At 56.8% G+C, this 15932-nt stretch overlaps 2 protein-coding genes across 5 annotated transcripts in view; both read right to left on the bottom strand.

Moving 5' to 3' along the window:
* Positions 1 to 2675, bottom strand: part of LOC140424651 (poly(U)-binding-splicing factor PUF60-like) — a 136298-nt gene extending 133623 nt beyond the window's left edge. For all 4 annotated transcript variants that reach the window (XM_072507892.1, XM_072507895.1, XM_072507894.1 and 1 more), the window contains exon 1: positions 2558 to 2675. In XM_072507892.1, coding sequence (XP_072363993.1) covers positions 2558 to 2584 — 27 coding nt within the window. In that variant the 5' untranslated portion in view covers positions 2585 to 2675. The remainder of the gene's footprint in view (positions 1 to 2557) is intronic.
* LOC140425665 (protein scribble homolog) overlaps positions 1 to 15932 on the bottom strand; it is a gene marked incomplete at its 5' end in the record, with an annotated part of 1618068 nt that overhangs the window by 737225 nt on the left and 864911 nt on the right.

Here is a 15932-nt window from a genome sequence, read left to right as displayed (position 1 = left end):
CACATTCCTCCAAACCTTCCCACCCCAAACCTCCACCACCCCCTCCAAACCCCCATCCCCTGCTCCCTTACCTCCCCTCCCCATCTCAACCCTTTCCCACCAAACCCCCTTCCCCGAAAACCCTCATCTCCAAACCACTTCCCGTAACTCTCCCCCCTCCCCCGCCCCCCCTCCCATCTCCCCCCGCCCCCTTCCTCCCATCACCCCCCCGACCCCCCCTCCCATCTCCCCCCGCCCCCCCTTCCTCCCATCACCCCCCCGACCCCCCTCCCATCTACCCCCGACACGCCCCCTTCCACCCCCCCCTCCCATCTCCCCGACTCCCCCCTCCCATCTCCCTGACCCCCCCGACCCCCCCTCTATTCTCCCCGACACCCCCTCCCATCTCCCCGCCCCCCCTTCCATCTCCCCCCGACCCCCCCTCCCATCTCCCCGACCCCCCCTCGTTTCTCCCCGACCCCCCCTCCCATCTCCCCCCCGACCCCCCTCCCATCTCCCCCCGACCCCCCCCTCCCATCTCCCCCGACCCCCCCTCCCATCTTCCCCCGACCCCCTCCCATCTCCCCCCGCCTCCCATCTCCCCAACCCCCCGCCTTCCATCTCCCCCAACCCCTGCCTCCCATCTCCCCCCAACACTCCCTCCTGCCCAAACCCAGCGCATTCCTCCAAACCTCCCCCCCCAAACCTCCACCGCCCCCTCCAAACCCCATCCCCTGCTCACAAACCTCCCCTCCCCATCTCAACCCTTTCCCATCAAACCCCCCTTCCCCGAAAACCCTCATCTCCAAACCACTTCCCGCAACTCTCCCCCCCTCCCATCTCCCCCGACCTCCCCCCTCCCCGACCCCCCCCCCATCATCCCATCTCCCCCCGACCCCCCCTTCCATCTCCCCCGACCACCCCTCCCATCTCCCCCCGACCCCCCCATCATCCCATCTCCCCCCGACCCGACCCTCCTCCCATCTCCCCCCGACCCCCCTTCCATCTCCCCTCCCTCCCCACCCATCATCCCATCTCCCCCCGACCCCCCCATCCCATCTCCCTGATCCCCCTCCCATCCCATCTCCCCCCGACCCCCCCATCCCATCTCCCCTCGAACCCTCCCTCCCATCTCCCCCCGACCGCCCCCCTCCCATCTCCCCCCGACTTCCATCTCCCCAACCCCCCGCCTTCCATCTCCCAACACCCCGCCTTCCATCTCCCCAACCCCTGCCTCCCATCTCCCCCCAACACTCCCTCCCTCCTGCCCAAACCCAGCGCATTCCTCCAAACCTTCCCACCCCAAACCTCCACCACCCCCTCCAAACCCCCATCCCCTGCTCCCAAACCTCCCCTCCCCATCTCAACCCTTTCCCACCAAGCCCCCTTCCCCGAAAACCCTCATCTCCAAACCACTTCCCGCAACTCTCCCCCCTCCCTCCCATCTCTCCCCCGACCCCCCCTCCCATCTCCCCGACGCCCCCTCCCATCTCCCCGACCCCCCCTCCCATCTCCCCCCGACCCCCCCTCCCATCTTCCCCCGGCCCCGCCCTCCCATCTCCCCCCCGCCCCCCCCTTCCCATCTCCCCCCGACCCCCCCTTCCCATCTCCCCCCGACCCCCCCCTCCCATCTTCCCCCGGCCCCCCCCTCCCATCTCCCCCCCCTCCCATCTCCCCCCCGCCTTCCATCTCCCCAACACCCCGCCTTCCATCTCCCCCCAACACTCCCTCCCTCCTGCCCAAACCCAGCGCATTCCTCCAAACCTTCCCACCCCAAACCTCCACCACCCCCTCCAAACCCCCATCCCCTGCTCCCAAACCTCCCCTCCCCATCTCAACCCTTTCCCACCAAACCCCCTTCCCCGAAAGCCCTCATCTCCAAACCACATCCCGTAACTCTCCCCCCTCCACCGACCCCCCTTCCCATCTCCCCCCGCCCCCTTCCTCCCATCACCCCTCTGACCCCCCCTCCCATCTCCCCCCTCCCCCCACTCCTCCCGACCGCCCCCGCTCCTCCCGACCCGACCCCCCCCCGCTCCACCCGACCCGACCCCCGCTCCACCCGACCCGACCCCCCGCTCCTCCCGACCCGACCCCCCCCCGCTCCACCCGACCCGACCCCCCACTCCTCCCGACCCCCCCCCCACTCCTCCCGACCCCCCCCCCCACTCCTCCCGACCCCCCCCCCCCACTCCTCCCGACCCCCCCCCCCACTCCTCCCGACCCCCCCCCCCACTCCTCCCGACCCCCCCCCCCACTCCTCCCGACCCCCCCCCCCACTCCTCCCGACCCCCCCCCCCCACTCCTCCCGACCCCCCCCCCCACTCCTCCCGACCCCCCCCCCCCACTCCTCCCGACCCCCCCCCCCCCACTCCTCCCGACCCGACCCCCCCCTCGCCCGGCCCCCCGGGTTGGGACGAGGCCGCAGCGGCGGTGTGGCCCGTAAAGGGGAGGCGGGGCCCCTCGCCCGGGTGTGTGAGCGGGGCCGCGGGTCCGGGCTCCGTGGGGGGGGGGGGGGGGGGGAACCGGGCTCCGGGGGCGGGAACCGGGCTCCGGGGGGAACCGGGCGGCGGGTTACCTGAGGGAAGCCTGTGAGCGACGCCATCAGCCCGGAGCCCGCGCCGCCCGACCCGGAGAGAGAGAGCGAACCGCGCCTGCGCCAACCGCCAACCACCGCGCGCGCTCCCGGTCCCGCCCCCGCCGCGCACCCACGTGGGACGGAGCCCCGCCCCCCCGGAGCCGCCATCTTGCCTGAGTCACCGCGCGGCCTGGGCAGCCCCTCCCCCCAACCGCCAACAGCACAATGGCAGCCAGAGCCCTGCCCCCACCCCCAGCCCTGCCCCCACCCCCAGCCCTGCCCCCACCCCCAGCCCTGCCCTCACCCCAACCCTCACCCCCAGCCCCACCCCCAGCACCGCCCCCACCCCGACCCCCAGCACCGCCCCCACCCCCAGCACCACCCCCACCCCCAGCACCGCCCCCACCCCCACCCCCAGCACCACCCCCACCCCCAGCACCGCCCCCACCCCCAGCACCGCCCTCACCCCCAGCACCGCCCCCACCCCCAGCACCGCCCTCACCCCCCGCACCGCCCCCACCCCCAGCACCACCCCCACCCCCAGCACCGCCCCCACCCCCCGCACCGCCCCCACCCCCAGCACCACCCCCACCCCCAGAACCACCCCCACCCCCCGCACCGCCCCCACCCCCAGCACCGCCCTCACCCCCACCCCCAGAACCACCCCCACCCCCAGCACCGCCCTCACCCCCAGCACCGCCCTCACCCCCAGCACCGCCCCACCCCCAGCACCGCCCCCACCCCCAGCACCACCCTCACCCCCAGCACCGCCCTCACCCCCAGCACCGCCCCCACCCCCAGCACCGCCCTCACCCCCAGCACCGCCCTCACCCCCAGCACTGCCCCACCCCCAGCACCACCCCCACCCCCAGCACCGCCCCCACCCCTAGCACCGCCCTCACCCCCAGCACTGCCCCACCCCCAGCACCACCCCCACCCCCACCCCCAGCACTGTCATCACCCCCACCCCCAGCACTGCCCCATCCCCAGCACCGCTCCCACCCCCAGCACCGCCCCGACCCCCACCCCCAGCACTGCCCCCACCCCCAGAACTGCCCCCACCCCCAGCACTGCCCCCACCCCCAGCACTGCCCCCACCCCCGGCACCGCCCCCACCCCCGGCACCGCCCCCACCCCCGGCACCGCCCTCACCCCCAGCACCGCCCTCACCCCCAGCACCACCCCCACCCCCAGCACCGCCCCCACCCCTAGCACCGCCCCCACCCCCAGCACCGCCCCCACCCCCAGCACCGCCCCCACCCCCAGCACCGCCCCCCACCCCCAGCACCGACCCACCCCCAGCACCGCCCTCACCCCCAGCACCGCCCCCACCCCCAGCACCGCCCCCACCCCCAGCACTGCCCCCACCCCCAGCACAGCCCCCACCCCCAGCACCGCCCCCACCCCCGGCACCGCCCCCACCCCCAGCACTGCCCTCACCCCCAGCACCGCCCCCACCCCCAGCACCGCCCTCACCCCCAGCACCGCCCCCACCCCCAGCACCGCCCCCACCCCCAGCACCACCCCCACCCCCAGCACCGCCCCCACCACAGCACCGCCCCCACCCCCACCCCCGCCCCCACCCCCAGCACCACCCCCACCCCCAGCACCGCCCCCACCCCCAGCACCGCCCTCACCCCCAGCACCCCCAGCACCTGCAACTGTTCCATCCCGTGAGGCAGCAGTGCTAACCACTGCGTGACCATGCTGCCCATTTCAAAAGGCACCTTGAGAAACACATGGATAGGATGGGTACAGAGCGATACGGCACTAAGAAGTGCTGAGGGTTTTGGCCAATGGCGGTGTCGGCTGGGAGGGCCGAAGGGCCTGTTCCTGTGCTGAATTCTTCTTTGTTCTCGTTCTCGGCATTGAATTTAATCTGCCGCCTGTCGGTTGGGTGCTCTGCGACACAGACGAACCAACACGGTTGCAGATGGTATAACTCTGTTTTATTACAATCAATAACAACATCTGTAAACTTGTTACTGTGGTTCGTTCTTTACCCTTTAACCTGTGGACCCAGCCCTAACACTATCTTAGAGAGGCACTCAGCACATGGTGTATGTCTGAGTGGCACGCTGTGAGCTCTGTGCCCTGAGCTGTCTTCTACTGGAATGAGCGGGAACTGTGGTGTTCCCTGTTTTATAGTGCGTGTGCTCTCACTGGTGATTGGCTGTGATGTTGCGTGTGTGTTGATTGGTCCGTTGATCTGTCCATCAGTGTGTATGTGTGTTTGCACCATGATGTTTATTTGAATATCATGACACCGCCTCTGTGCACTGTCTTCTCAATTCACGATATTGTCAAATTGTCTTTCATAAGCAACTTTTGAAATTGTGTCCTGCACGCCCAATTAAGATAACATCCTCAGAAGGAACAAAACAATTTGGACCAGATTAAGCTGGAACTGGCCTGAAATGGTATTTTGAAATGAATGAAAATCGCTTATTGTCACAAGTAGGATTCAAATGAAGTTACTGTGAAAAGCCCCTAGTCGCCACATTCCGGCACCTGTTCGGGGAGGCTGTTACGGGAATTGAACCGTGCTGCTGGCCTGCCTTGGTCTGCTTTCAATGCCAGCGATTTAGCCCTGTGCTAAACAGCCCTGTGCTAAACAGCCAAAAATTATGAATTTTATGGGTTTCAACTGGATTTTTACAGAATCGATTATTAAACTTGAAATCCAGCAGGGGCTTCTAGTTGCAAAATGGTCTCCAATACAGGTCCCACCTTATTGCACTGTAAATTTTATTGAACCGAACAACACCAAATGCCATTCATCTCAGGTCTGGATTCATCCCTGTGTTACTTTGTTTCCCTCAAGTTGCATGCAAGTCATCAAGGTGCTTGAATGTCACTGCTCCTGTAGGGAGTAGTGAGAACAGATAAGGGTAATGTGGATGTGGTGCATTTGTATTTTCACAAAGCTTTCAATGACATCCCACAAAAGAGGTTAGTATTCAAAATTAAAGCACATGGGATTGGGGGTAATATATTGGCATTGATTGAGAATTGGTTAACAGACAAGGAACAGTAGGAATAAATGGGTCTTTTTCAAAGTGACAGGCAGTGACTAGTGGGGTCCCACTGGGATCAGTGCTGGGGCCCCAGCTATTCACAACATACTTCAATTATTTGGGTGAGGGAATCACATGCAATATTTGCGACTTCCTGTGGCGGACTGAAGTGAAGTTGTGCACTCGGAAGCTCCGATTGGAATACGCCTTTTTAAGGCCTTTTCGCCCACTTTTAGAGTATTGCATGCCGTCTGCAGGATGTGGGAGCTTTGGAGAGAGTTTGCAAAGAAGGTTCACCAGGATGTTGCCTGGTCTCGAGGGTGTTGGCTCTGAGGAGAGGCTGAATAAACTAGGATTGTTCTCACTGCAAAGACGGAGGCTGAGGGGAGACCAGATAGAGGTTTACAAAATTATGAGAGGCATCGACAGGGTGGACAGTCAGAGGCTTTTTTCAAGAGTGGAAGTGTCGATTACACAGGGCCCAGGTTCAGGGTGAGAGGGGGGAGTTTAAGGGCGATGTGCAGAGTAAGTTTTTCACACAGAGTGGTGGGTGCCTGGAACGCGCTGCCAGAGGATGTGGAGGAAGCAGCACATTAACAACATTTAAGAGGCATCTGGATGTGTCGATGAATAGGGAGGAAATCGAGGGATACGGACCGAGGAAGTGCAGAAAGTATTTGTTTTTAGTTATGGCGTCATGATCAGCACAGGCTGGGAGGGCCGAAGGGCCTGTTTCTGTGCTGTAATTTTCTTTGTTCTTATGGGCCCACTAACCACACCCACATGTTCTGGTCGTGTCCAAGGACGGTAGGCTTTTTGGTCTCCTTGCTTGGTACCATGTCAGCAATTCTTAACACTGATCTGGAGCCTTGTACGTTGGTGGCTATTTTCAGGGTGTCTTGCTAGGGCTGCAGACTAGGATGAAGGTGGGTGTTCTGGCCTTGTCTCATGGATAGCCTGCAGGTGAGTTTTGCTGGGATGGAGATCTTCCGCTCCGTCCAGTGCCTCGGCCTGGTTGGGTGACCTCATGGAATATTTATATGTGGAAAAGGTCAAGTAAACCATTAGGGAGCCAGTGGAGGGATTCTACCTGAGGTCATTCATTTCCTGCTTTAAATAGTTGTGGTAAATACCACTGGTAACACACTACGCATATTACTGCCCGTGTATTACAGGTACCACAGTAATCCCAGCCTGCTGGCTCCTCCCAGCAGGCGGAGTATAAAAGTGTCTGCTCTCCTGCGCTGCTCCCATTCTGGATCCAGCTGCAGGAGGCACAACATCTTGTGCGGTAAAGCCTCGATTGTTTCACCTTTCTCGTCTCGTGGTCATTGACGGGACATCAATTTATTGCACAAGATGTTGAGCCTCCTGCAGCTGGAACCAGAGGGAGAACGGGACGGTCTGGAAGGCCGTCCTGCTGGCCCTTCGGTCTAAACATCTCCCGGTCTCCCGCTGGCAGGAGGTCCTCCCCGACGCGCTCCACTCCATCCGGTCGCTCCTGTGCACTGCCACTAATGAGACCCCCCACGAACGTGTGTTTGCCTTCCCCAGGAAGTCCACCTCCGGGGTCTCGTTCCCAACATGGCTGACAGTTCCTGGGCCCGTCCTCCTCCGGACGCATGTGAGGAGCCATAAATAGGATCCCTTGGTTGAGAAAGTCCTCCTCCTCCATGCCAACCCGCAGTACGCCTACATGGCACACCCAGACGGGCGACAGGACACAGTCTCCCTCCGGGACCTGGCACCCGCTGGGTCCCCACCCACAACCCCCTACCTGGTACCGCTTCTCCCCCCTCCGGATGCCTCCGCCCACCCTCCCGCCAGCGAACCTCACCGCGGCCCCCACCCCAGGGAGGATCCGGCCTCCCACTGGTTCCACTCAGGGGTGACGAAGACGAGGACAACACGCTCCCGGAGTCGCAGGTGACCAAGTCGGCGCCCACATCACCATCAGGACTGAGGCGATCGCAGCGGAGGGTCAGAGCCCCCGACAGACTCAATCTGTAATGTTTTTCTTCACCCCCGCCGGACTCTTTAAGCAGGGGGTGAATGTGGTAAACACCACTGGTAACACACTACGCGTATTACGGTACTGCCACTGTATTACAGGTGAAATGAAATGAAAATCGCTTATTGTCACAAGTAGGCTTCAAGTTAAGTTACTGTGAAAAGCCCCTAGTCGCCACATTCCGGCGCCTGTTCATGAAGGCTGGTACGGGAATTGAACCGTGCTGCTGGCCTGCCTTGGCCTGCTTTCAAAGCCAGCGATTTAGCCCTGTGCTAAACCAGCCCCAACCAGGTACCACAGTAATCCCAGCCTGCTGGCTCCTCCCAGCAGGCGGAGTATAAAAGTGTGGGCTCTCCGGGGCTGCTCCCATTCTGGTTCCAGCTGCAGGAGGCACAACACCTTGTGCAATAAAGCCTCGATTGTTTCACCATTCTCGTCTCGTGGTAATTGACGGTACATCAATAGTGAGTCACCATCAGCTGTTAATGGGGGGTGAGATGGGAAAGATATTATTGGGGGTGGGTTATTTTGGTGATTTTTTTTTTCTTTTTTGTTTCCTTTCATATGATATTGAACTATTTGATATTTGTTTTCTGGGCTGTTTGATGTTAATCTCGTGTTTGTTATGAATGAAAAATTTTAGGGCAGCAGTGGTTAGCTCTGTCTGCCTCATGGTGCCGAGGTCCCAGGTTCGATCCCGGCTCTGGGTCACTGTCTGTGTGGAGTTTGCACATTCTCCCCGTGTTTACGTGGGTTTCAACCCCACAACCCAAAAGATGTGCAGGTCAGATGGATTGGCCACGCTAAATTGCCCCTTAATTGGAAAAATGAATTGGAAATGAAGGGGCAGCACGGTAGCCTTGTGGATAGCACAATTGCTTCACAGCTCCAGGGTCCCAGGTTCGATTCCGGCTTGGGACCCTGTCTGTGCGGAGTCTGCACGTTCTCCCCGTGTCTGCGTGGGTTTCCTCCGGGTGCTCCGGTTTCCTCCCACAGTCCAAAGATGTGCAGGTTAGGTGGATTGGCCAATGATAAATTGCCCTTAATGTCCAAAATTGCCCTTAGTGTTGGATGGGGTTACTGGGTTATGGGGATAGGGTGGCGGTGTTGACCTTGAGTAGGGTGCTCTTTCCAAGAGCCAGTGCAGACTCGATGGGTCGAATGGCCTCCTTCTGCACTGTAAATTCTATGATAATCTATGATACGCGAAATTTATATTAAAACAATTAAAATATTTCAATAAAAATATATTTTTAAAATGTTATATTTGCAAGTTTGTGACGACATGAAACTTGATGGGGATGTGAGTGGCGAGGAGGATGTTAAGAGGCTTCGAGGTGATGACAAGTGGAGTGAGTGGGAAAATTCATGACAGATTGTGGTAATCATCACTGTTGTATATATTAGGAGATGGGTGGTAAGGCCCAGTGCTACAGGTACGGGGGTAGCCCCTGCCTGCTGGCTCCGCCCAGTAGGCGGAGTATAAATATGTGTGCTCCCTAGACAGCAGCCATTTCGCCAGCAGCTATAGGAGGCCACACATCTTAGAGTAGAACATAGAACATAGAACAATACAGCGCAGTACAGGCCCTTCGGCCCACGATGTTGCACCGAAACAAAAGCCATCTAACCTACACTATGCCATTATCATCCATATGTTTATCCAATAAACTTTTAAATGCCCTCAATGTTGGCGAGTTCACTACTGTAGCAGGTAGGGCATTCCACGGCCTCACTACTCTTTGCGTAAAGAACCTACCTCTGACCTCTGTCCTATATCTATTACCCCTCAGTTTAAAGTTATGTCCCCTCGTGCCAGCCATTTCCATCCGCGGGAGAAGGCTCTCACTGTCCACCCTATCCAACCCCCTGATCATTTTGTATGCCTCTATTAAGTCTCCTCTTAACCTTCTTCTCTCCAACGAAAACAACCTCAAGTCCATCAGCCTTTCCTCATAAGATTTTCCCTCCATACCAGGCAACATCCTGGTAAATCTCCTCTGCACCCGCTCCAAAGCCTCCACGTCCTTCCTATAATGCGGTGACCAGAACTGTACGCAATACTCCAAATGCGGCCGTACCAGAGTTCTGTACAGCTGCAACATGACCTCCCGATTCCGGAACTCAATCCCTCTACCAATAAAGGCCAACACTCCATAGGCCTTCTTCACAACCCTATCAACCTGGGTGGCAACTTTCAGGGATCTATGTACATGGACACCTAGATCCCTCTGCTCATCCACACTTTCAAGAACTTTACCATTAGCCAAATATTCCGCATTCCTGTTATTCCTTCCAAAGTGAATCACCTCACACTTCTCTACATTAAACTCCATTTGCCACCTCTCAGCCCAGCTCTGCAGCTTATCTATATCCTTCTGTAACCTGCTACATCCTTCCACACTATCGACAACACCGCCGACTTTAGTATCGTCTGCAAATTTACTCACCCACCCTTCTGCGCCTTCCTCTAGGTCATTGATAAAAATGACAAACAGCAACGGCCCCAGAACAGATCCTTGTGGTACTCCACTTGTGACTGTACTCCATTCTGAACATTTCCCATCAACCACCACCCTCTGTCTTCTTTCAGCTAGCCAATTTCTGATCCACATCTCTAAATCACCCTCAATCCCCAGCCTCTGTATTTTTTGCAATAGCCTACCGTGGGGAACCTTATCAAACGCTTTGCTGAAATCCATATACACCACATCAACTGCTCTACCCTCATCTACCTGTTCAGTCACCTTCTCAAAGAACTCAATAAGGTTTGTGAGGCATGACCTACCCTTCACAAAGCCATGCTGACTATCCCTGATCATATTATTCCTATCTAGATGATTATAAATCTTGTCTCTTATAATCCCCTCCAAGACTTTACCCACTACAGACGTGAGGCTCACCGGTCTATAGTTGCCGGGGTTGTCTCTGCTCCCCTTTTTAAACAAAGGGACCACATTTGCTGTCCTCCAGTCCTCTGGCACTATTCCTGTAGCCAATGATGACATAAAAATCAAAGCCAAAGGTCCAGCAATCTCTTCCCTGGCCTCCCATAGAATCCTAGGATAAATCCCATCAGGTCCCGGGGACTTATCTATTTTCAGCCTGTCCAGAATTGCCAACACCTCTTCCCTACGTACCTCAATGCCATCTATTCTATTAGCCTGGGGCTCAGCATTCTCCTCCACAACATTATCTTTTTCCTGAGTGAATACTGATGAAAAATATTCATTTAGTATCTCGCCTATCTCTTCAGACTCCACACACAATTTCCCATCCCTGTCCTTGACTGGTCCTACTCTTTCCCTAGTCATTCGCTTATTCCTGACATACCTATAGAAAGCTTTTGGGTTTTCCTTGATCCTTCCTGCCAAATACTTCTCATGTCCCCTCCTTGCTCGTCTTAGCTCTCTCTTTAGATCCTTCCTCGCTACCTTGTAACTATCCATCGCCCCAACTGAAACTTCACACCTCATCTTCACATAGGCCTCCTTCTTCCTCTTAACAAGAGATTCCACTTCCTTGGTAAACCACGGTTCCCTCGCTCGACGCCTTCCTCCCTGTCTGACCGGTACATACTTATCAAGAACACGCAGTAGCTGATCCTTGAACAAGCCCCACTTATCCAGTGTGCCCAACACTTGCAGCCTACTTCTCCACCTTATCCCCCCCAAGTCACGTCTAATGGCATCATAATTGCCCTTCCCCCAGCTATAACTCTTGCCCTGCGGTGTATACTTATCCCTTTCCACCATTAACGTAAACGTCACCGAATTGTGGTCACTGTCCCCAAAGTGCTCTCCTCCCTCCAAATCCAACACCTGGCCTGGTTCATTACCCAAAACCAAATCCAACGTGGCCTCGCCTCTTGTTGGCCTGTCAACATATTGTTTCAGGAAACCCTCCTGCACACACTGTACAAAAAACGACCCATCTATTGTACTCGAACTATATCTTTTCCAGTCAATATTTGGAAAGTTAAAGTCTCCCATAATAACTACCCTGTTACTTTCGCTCATATCCAGAATCATCTTCGCCATCCTTTCCTCTACATCCCTAGAACTATTAGGAGGCCTATAAAAAACTCCCAACAGGGAGGCTCAACAGGCCTTCGCCCGTATCAGAGCTGATATCGCCAAGGCCGCGATGCGTGCAGTCGACGAGACACTGCCCTTTCAAGTAGAGAGCGACGCTTCAGACGTCGCCCTAGCCGCCACCCCCAACCAGGCAGGCAGGCCCGTGGCATTCTTTTCCCGCACCCTTCATGCCTCAGAAATTCGGCACTCCTCCGTCGAGAAGGAGGCCCAAGCTATCGTTGAAGCTGTGCAGCATTGGAGGCATTACCTGGCCAGCAGGAGATTCACTTTCCTCACTGACCAACGGTCGGTTGCCTTCATGTTCAATAACACACAGCGGGGTAAGATCAAAAATGATAAAATCTTGAGGTGGAGGATTGAGCTCTCCACCTATAATTACGAGATTTTGTATCGCCCCGGTAAGCTCAACGAGCCCCCCCGACGCCCTATCCTGAGGGACATGTGCCAGCGCACAAGTAGACCGACTCCGGACCCTGCACGACAACCTTTGTCACCCGGGGGTTACTCGATTGTACCATCTGGTCAAAGCTCGCAATCTGCCCTACTCCGTCGAGGAAGTACGGACAATCACCAGGGACTGCCAGGTCTGTGCGGAGCGCAAACCGCACTTCTACCGGCCGGACCGCGCGCGCCTGGTGAAGGACTCCCGCCCCTTTGAACGCCTCAGCGTGGGTTTCAAAGGGCCCCTCCCCTCCACCGACAGTAACACGTATTTCCTCAGTGTGGTCGATGAATACTCCAGATTCCCCTTTGCCATCCCATGCCCCGATATGGCGTCTGCCACCGTCATCAAAGCCCTCAACACAATCTTCGCTCTGTTCGGTTTCCCCGCCTACATCCACAGTGACAGGGGATCCTCATTCATGCGTGTTGAGCTGCGTCAGTTCCTGCTCAGCAGGGGTATCGCCTCCAGCAGGACGACCAGCTATAATTCCCGGGGAAACGTGCAGGTGGAGCGGGAGAACGGGACGGTCTGGACGGCCGTCCAACTGGCCCTACGGTCCAAAAATCTCCCGGCCTCCCGCTGGCAGGAGGTCCTCCCCGATGCACTGCACTCCATTCGGTCACTATACTATGCACCGCCACTAACGACACACCCTATGAACGTCTCTTTGCCTTCCCCAGGACGTCCACATCATAGATTATCATAGAATTTACAGTGCAGAAGGAGGCCATTCGGCCCATCGAGTCTGCACCGGCTCTTGGAAAGAGCACCCTACCCAAGCTCAACACCTCCACCTGATCGCTATAACCCAGTAACCCCACCCAACACTAAGGGCAATTTTGGACACTTAGGGCAATTTATCATTGGCCAATCCACCTAACCTGCGCATCTTTGGACTGTGGGAGGAAACCGGAGCACCCGGAGGAAACCCACGCAGACACGGGGAGGATGTGCAGACTCCGCACAGACAGTGACCCAAGCCGGAATCGAACCTGGGACCATGGAGCTGTGAAGCAATTGTGCTATCCACAATGCTACCGTGCTGCCCAATCCGGGTGTCGCTCCCGACTTGGCTCGCAGCTCCAGGACCCGTACTCCTCCGTAGGCACGTCCGACTCCACAAGGCGGACCCGTTGGTTGAAAGGGTGCAGTTACTCCACGCTAACCCCCAGTATGCCTACGCGGCGTACCCCGATGGCCGCCAGTATACTGTCTCCTTCAGGGACCTGGCACCAGCAAGTTCCACACACACACACACCCCTCTGGCCTGGTTCCACCCCCCCTCCCCCGGCGCACCCAGCAGCAACCCCCCCCAGGACCATCCGTCCTCCCCCTGCCCACGCCCGAGGATGAAGAGGATTTTGGCACGCTCCCAGAGTCACCGAGGACCAGACTAACACCAGAATCGCCGCCACCGCTGCGTCGCTCCCAGCGGCACATCAAGGCCCCGGACCGGCTAAATCTATAATTGCTTCGGGACTATCAAACCACCTTGTACTGGACTTCAGAAAGAAATATCTATTTTTTTGCCTCTGTATATTAAACTTGTTCTGTATATAGTTTCCACCACCCCCGCCGGACTCAATTTTAACAGGGGGTGAATGTGGTAATCACCACTGTTGTATATATTAGGAGATGTGTGGTAAGGCCCTGTACTACAGGTACGGGGGTAGTCCCTGCCTGCTGGCTCCGCCCAGTAGGCGGAGTATAAATATGTGTGCTCCCTATACAGCAGCCATTTTGCCAGCTGCTGTAGGAGGCCACACATCTTCGAGTAATAAAGCCTCAGTTGTATTCAACTCTCGTCTTTGTGCAATTGATCGTGCATCACAGATGCAGTATAACGTGGATAAATGTGAAGTTACCCACTTCCCGTACCAGCGTCCCTGAACAGGCGCCGGAATGTGGCGACTAGGGGCTTTTCACAGTAACTTCATTGAAGCCTACTTGTGACAATAAGCGATTTTCATTTCATTTCATTTCATTTCAGACTGAGTAACAGAATGGCAGAATGTAGAACGAGGCCTACAAAATTATGAGGGGCATAGACAGAGTGGATAGTCAGAGGCTTTTTCCCAGGGTAGAGGGGTCAATTACTCGGCGCACAGGTTTAAGGTGCGAGGGGCAAGGTTTAGAGTAGATGTACGAGGCAAGTTTTTTACGCAGAGGGTAGTGGGTGCCTGGAACTCGCTACCGGAGGAGGTGGTGGAAGCAGGGACGATAGGGACATTTAAGGGGCATCTTGACAAATACATGAATAGGATGGGAATAGAGGGATACGGACCCAGGAAGTGTAGAAGATTGTAGTTTAGTCGGGCAGCATGGTCGGCACGGGCTTGGAGGGCCGAAGGGCCTGTTCCTGTTCTGTAATTTTCTTTGTTCTTTGTTCTTTCTTTGCTCTATATTCAAATGGTCATAGATTGGGAAATGTTGATGTACAAGGGACCTGGATGTCCTTGTACACCAGTCGCTGAAAGCAAGCACGCAGATACAGAAAGCAGTTAGGAAGGTAAACGGTATGTTGGCCTTCATTGCAAGAGGACCTAACTCAGGAGCAAAGTGCTCTTACTGCAGCTGTACGGGGTCTTAGTTAGACCGCACCTGGAGTACTGTGTGCAGTTTTGGTCTCCTTACCTAAGAAACTATGATGGAAGCAGTGCAGTGAAGGTTCGGCAGACCGATTCCTGGGATGGCCATTGTCGCCTGAGGTGAGATTGAGCCGACTGTGCCTGTATTCACTGGAACGTAGAAGAACGAGAGGTGATCTAATTGAAAAGTATAGTATTCTGACAGGAGTGGACAGATTGGATACAGGGATGATGTTTCCTCTGGCTGGAGGATCGAGAACAATGGGACACAGTCTGGAATATTGCACACAATTCTGGTCACCACATTCCCAGAAGGACGTGGAGGCTTTGGAGAGGGTGCAGAGGAGGTTCACCAGGATGTTGCCGGGTCTGGAGGGTGTTAGCTCTGCGGAGAGGCTGAATAGACTCGGACTGTTTTCATTGGAACGATGGAGGTTGAGGGGTGACCTGATAGAGGTCTACAAGATTACGAGGGGCATGGATAGAGTGGATGGGCAGGCACTCTTTCCCAGGGTGGAGGGGTCAGTCACCAGGGGGCAAAGGTTTAAGGTCCATCGGGCAAAGTTTAGAGGAGATGAGCGAGGCAGATTTTTACGCAGAGGGTGGTGAGTGCCTGGAACGCGTTGCCAGGGGAGGTTGTGGAAGCAGATACATTAACGGTGTTCAAAAGGCATCTTGACAAACACATGGATAGGACGGGTATAGAGGGGTACGGCACAAGGAAGTGCTGAGGGTTTTGGCCAAGGCTGGTATCATGACCGGTACAGGCCTGGAGGGCCGAAGGGCCTGTTCCTGTGCTGGATTGTACTTTGTTCAGGCTGTGGGATAAGCCATTTAGGACTGAGGTGGGGAGAAACCTATTGACCCAGTGGGCGGTGAACCTGTGGAATTCGCTGGAGACCAATCACAGAACGAAAGAGAAAGGTTTTTAGATTGTAAGGGGTGGGGTTTGGGGAGACTGCGGGTACATGTGGTTCAGATCGAGGATCCGCCATGATCATGTTGAATGGTGAAGCAGGCTGGAAATACCCTGCCCCTGTTCTCAATGTTTCTAATTAGCCTGAAAGGGTTTCATTTTGTTTTGGAAGCAGAAGAAAAGGCGAAACGTGAGTCTGTGAGAGTGAGGTGACACTAAGTCCTGACGTTCCCGATGGAAATCTTGCTGCATTGGCAGTTACTGCGAAACAAAAAGCCCAAGAAATCCATTCTGCTCCCGC

This window comes from Scyliorhinus torazame, chromosome 6 (assembly GCF_047496885.1).
Source record: "Scyliorhinus torazame isolate Kashiwa2021f chromosome 6, sScyTor2.1, whole genome shotgun sequence".
In the NCBI taxonomy this organism is placed as follows: domain Eukaryota; kingdom Metazoa; phylum Chordata; class Chondrichthyes; order Carcharhiniformes; family Scyliorhinidae; genus Scyliorhinus; species Scyliorhinus torazame.
This window is presented reverse-complemented; position numbering and strand designations above follow the sequence as displayed.